Source organism: Curcuma longa, unplaced genomic scaffold, assembly GCF_044706935.1.
Source record: "Curcuma longa cultivar G26 ecotype Majalengka, Jawa Barat unplaced genomic scaffold, ITB_CL_G26_1.1 contig_23376, whole genome shotgun sequence".
In the NCBI taxonomy this organism is placed as follows: domain Eukaryota; kingdom Viridiplantae; phylum Streptophyta; class Magnoliopsida; order Zingiberales; family Zingiberaceae; genus Curcuma; species Curcuma longa.
This window is the reverse complement of record NW_027432146.1, coordinates 1-4,976: the sequence shown is the minus strand read 5'-3', so window position 1 is coordinate 4,976 and position 4,976 is coordinate 1. Positions and strand designations below refer to the sequence as shown.

Sequence of the window (4,976 nt, the reverse complement as noted above, 5' to 3'; positions counted from 1 at the left end):
AAGTTGGAGCGCACGTTGAAGCCATATCAAATTTTGACTTGGTCAAAGTCAACAGAGTTAACTTTTTTAGAAACATCATTTGGGTGATTTCTAGCCAACTAGAGTTAGGCTCACCCGAACCCAACTCTGGCCTTTTGCCCCTCGAACATCCTTCCTCTCAGCTCCTCGTTCCTTGGATACCACGCATGTCCTTGTCGCTCCACTGGTGTACTCTTCCGTAGCTTCCGCATCCCTCGGATGCACTGAGCCCGTCGGCTTACTCTCCCATGCCATCTTTTTCGACCGCTGCGTCTTCCGATCGACTTTGTCTGCTCCTAAGCTCCTGCACACTTAGACAGAGGGATCAGAACACAACAAGACCTAGCCAAACTTGGTTGATCACATCAATATCAACCAGGGCATCAACAATAATAAGAGATTGTGATCTATTCTACTTCTTTGACCTTTTAGACAAGATTAAATTCATACATATCTTTTCTGATAACTCATTTAACAATTTGTGCTTATTGTATGCTTTTCTTGGCTTCTTATTTTTGTAACCACAAATATCCTTTTGATATTATAGTTGGTTTCAGCTTGTAAATATAATTGCTTATAGATATCGACTTGCAGATTCTTGGTTTGGCTTGATGTTTATTTCATTGTATTTTCATTTTATTTCATCTGTTATTTTATCCATACAATTTTTGTTGCAAGAAAATGATATATAAATAAATAAATTTCTTAGTTATCATGTTTATATGGTTTTTAAGTCTCTTTTATTATACTATCACTGAGTGGAGTATCTCTTGGTGTGTAAAAATTATACCCCTAAGACATGACACTGTGTATTTTTGTGAATTCTTACACACTCAAACACATATATTAAATATACAGGACAATATCTAATTTAAACTTTTTATTCAAATATCAAAATTCAAGCTCACACAAGACCACTTGAGGCACAATTACATTAACAATATAGATTTTAAAGGAGTAATAGATAAACTTGGTTAGGCCTAACCTATTTTGGATGCTCAAATCCATCATTACTCCTTAGAGCTAGTATCTTAAGGTAGTTGACCGTAATAGATTTCAATCAACATATGTTATATAGATGGTTGGCTTGATATTTAGCATGAGTAGAAATCCATCTTCACATACAAAACATGAGAGAAATTTGATATTTTATATTGAGGAACATATATATCAAGTGAGATGCCAAGTGATACTAAGGAATCTTAATGAGCTATATGAGTATCAATATATCATTCTTATAATCCCAGTAGTCACATCTCTGGAGTGGGGTCGGTCCGGTCCCACGGAAGTTTCCCACCGACCACCAAGGTAAATCAAGAAACGAATACGGCGGTCAATCCAGATGCCCAGCATCCTTTGATTGCGTTCCCCATTTGGAAGAAAATTCCTGCAAATACGTCGTAGCTGGGGATCGAACCGCGGGTCCCTGAATTACAACCCGGATGTCTTACCATTGCACCATTGCCCCGGAGACGAGTATCAATATATCATTGATCAACTATGAGGGATGCCAATGTATTAATTGTGTACATTTGGACATAAGAATATCATATTACTTTAAAAAAAAAATACAATTAAATATTTTGAAAAATTAGGTTACCATTTTCAAATATAAGAATTCAAAACAAAGGCTTTGAAAAAGATACATAATTGAAACTTTTTGACACTTTTAAATTTGTCTCAATTTCAAAAACTAAGATAAAGTTTCAAGAAAATGATTTGCCACTTCAACTTAATTCTTGGGTCAAAATTAGTTATTTACCACTCTACTAATAAAAATTTTCGACTATAATAAAATAGTTTCTATACTGCATTTTGATTAAAGAATTCTGATCTGGGAGGATATTTTGATAATATTAAAGTTGAAATAAAAAAAATTACTTAGTCAAAATTTTTCCAATATTTTATTAAGTTACATGACTCTCCGAACTTTTGCTCACCGAGTTTCCCTTGGGATTCCTTTCAGTTTCCAACTGGAACATGGCTTGTCCTGATGTATAAATATTTATTTCTCTGCTCCCATCTTTTGCGCCTCCATCCATATGCTCACAACAACTAATTATATTAAGAAAATGCCACCTGGAAACCCATGAAAATAAGGATCTTGCTTCATGTAATTCATGGAAAAATAACGTTGTGAAGATTTGATGAGCGAGACCTACTAAAAGTCAATCTAATAAATTAAGGCTTGTACTAGATCAAGAGTAAAACAAAAACAAAGCATATCTTAAAGAATTCGCCAACTTGTACAACTACTCTCGATTAATGTCCAGTTGATTATAAAAGAAAACCAAGACAAATGCTGATTTGCATTCTAGTCAACTCATTCCAAATACCAAAAATATATTTTCTTTTATTCCCGAGAAGAAGAATGAAGTAGCTGCAAGTGCTCAAGGAGAGTCAAGATCTTTTCACTATAAATACGGGCCGGGTCTCATTGCATTCTCCAACCAATCCAGTACGGCTTAATAGCACACAAGTCCATCCTTTCTTCTCATTCGTCAGTATATTGGAGAAGTAAAATAATAAGAGATGGAGAAAGAGGTGGTGGCTTTGCTGCTGCTATTCGTCTTCAAGTCGAGCGTTATAGATGCGAGTTCGAGTTGGAGCACAGCGACTGCGACATTTTACGGTGGCAGTGATGGCTCTGGCACGATGGGTAAAGCTCCAGCCAAACGACCTTAATTAATTATGAAATGGGAGAGCCTGTTTTCTTACTCTTTCATGTTTTGGTACTCGCATCGCATTGATGTAGGAGGGGCCTGTGGCTACGGCAACTTGTACAGCGCCGGTTATGGCACCGACAACACAGCGCTGAGCTCTCAACTCTTCGACAACGGCGCCACGTGCGGTGCTTGCTTCCAAATAGTGTGCAACGCGAGACAATCACAGTGGTGTCGACCGAGGACACACATAACCGTAACTGCCACGAACTACTGTCCACCAAACTACGATCTACCAAACGATAACGGTGGGTGGTGCAACCCGCCGCGGCGCCACTTCGACATGTCTCAGCCTGCATGGGAGACCATCGCAATTTATAGGGGCGGCATCGTTCCTGTTTATTACAGAAGGTGATCATTTGGCTAGCAGTGATCCAGTACTTATCTCGATAAATTTGAACTATACTGACAAGTATCCATGCATGCATGGTGATTTGGGTGGTAATTAACTGCAGGGTGAAGTGCAAGCGCAGCGGTGGCGTGCGGTTGACGATCAACGGGCGAAGTTACTTTGAGTTGGTGTTGATTTCCAATGTGGGTGGCACCGGTGTGATCTCGGCGGCATGGATCAAAGGGTCGAACACGGACTGGATGGCGATGAGTCAAAATTGGGGCATGAATTGGCAGAGCAATGCTTATTTGACCGGCCAAAGTTTATCGTTTCGCCTCCAGACGGATGATGGGAAGGTTAGGACAGCTTACGACGTCGCGCCCTCCAATTGGCAATTTGGGAGCACGTATCAGTCCTCCATCCAATTTAAGTAAATAATTTATATGGTTCGCTTAAACTTTCCATCTTCTTCCTAGCTTCTTCCTGTGTTAGCACATTGTGCTGCTTGAACTTTCAAGCATCTTCATGTTAGTAGGTTGTGGCCATGGGTTTGGAATGGCCCACCTTTTGCTTTCATTTTGTATTGGGCCTATAAGCTTTTCTAAGATGGTTTATGTTGTAAGAACTGAATTTGTTCTAATTTAACTCTGAATAAAAATAATTCTATAGGATGCAGCCTACGACTTGTTATGCAACTATTTCTTTGTCGGTGGCACCATTACTTGTATGCCAACTTTGGAGAGTGTGCTGCAAGTTGAACACTCCATGAACATGAATAATCAATAATTATAACTATATAACAATAACTCTGAATTTAAATATTTATTTTTATATAATAGTTGAATTAACATTAGGTTTGAGTTTGCCAAAATCAGAGATGCTCTTGGATACTCTCATATTTTACTATCTATGACAAGTACCAAAGATCCAAAATATTTAAACTAGTAGTCTCTTGTTGTAACTCGCTTCACCACTTTGTTCATAAAAGTGCCAAAAGTCTCAATTTTATAATTATAAAAAAGTTCTATTAATATTGTGTTAGTGTTACGTTTCTTTTTTTTTTTTTGTGAGGTATTCAATGCTTGCGTCTCGACTAATTCTGAGATGAACAATCCAGTCCCACATTCCATTCAGCTAGTAAACATGAGATATGAATCAGCCTACAGCTTAGCACCGCAATATTAGTAGAAGCCCTAGAGTCAATTATTAATAAAAATAAAGTTTTTGATTATTATACTTACATGGTATTTGTGTCAAATAACTAAATATAATAATGTCCTTGAATAGCTAATTCTAATCTATATCATATCGATTGTTTGAATCGATAGTGAGATGATGTAGAGAACACTACTCTTAATCATTATTAGTCAAACATTAATATTCAGGGACGATGTTAATGCGTTAAGACTAGCATGTAGGTCAGCTAGATGACTTGATCTCACAAGTCATGGATATAGGATATCGAGTTGACACATGGGTATACATTAGAGAATGTATATTGAATCGACCTACCATGAGAAAGTTTCACAAATCGTTATATGAGTGTCATAAACTTTCTCATATGACTATTGGTATGAATAGTCCTTAGACCTGAAGTCACTACGGTTCCCTACATAAGGAGTTATATACTTTGGTATCGTCAAACGTCACCCATAACAGAGTGGACTATAAAGGTGATCACTGAGTATGCATTGAATTATGCAGAGGGATGTGAGTGATGTAGATGAGATATATCCCTCCCATATAACGAGAGTGATATCTTACGGCCTCTTGATATAGTATGACCACGAAATGCACGACCATGCTCAAATGAGTCAATATGAGATATTGAGCTCATTTGCTTGAGTGAGTCTACTTGGGGATCAAGAAACACAAAGATTAATAAGAGGATGACACGGTCTATC

At 37.6% G+C, this 4,976-nt stretch overlaps 1 protein-coding gene across 1 annotated transcript; it reads left to right on the top strand.

Moving 5' to 3' along the window:
* The first annotated feature begins 2,550 nt into the window (after positions 1-2,550).
* On the top strand, positions 2,551-3,506 carry LOC141818110 (expansin-A8-like). The gene is made up of 3 exons (XM_074705684.1): positions 2,551-2,677; positions 2,774-3,092; positions 3,197-3,506. Exons 1-3 carry the CDS (start codon positions 2,551-2,553, stop codon positions 3,504-3,506), a joined length of 756 nt encoding a protein of 251 aa, XP_074561785.1.
* The last annotated feature ends 1,470 nt before the right edge of the window (positions 3,507-4,976 follow it).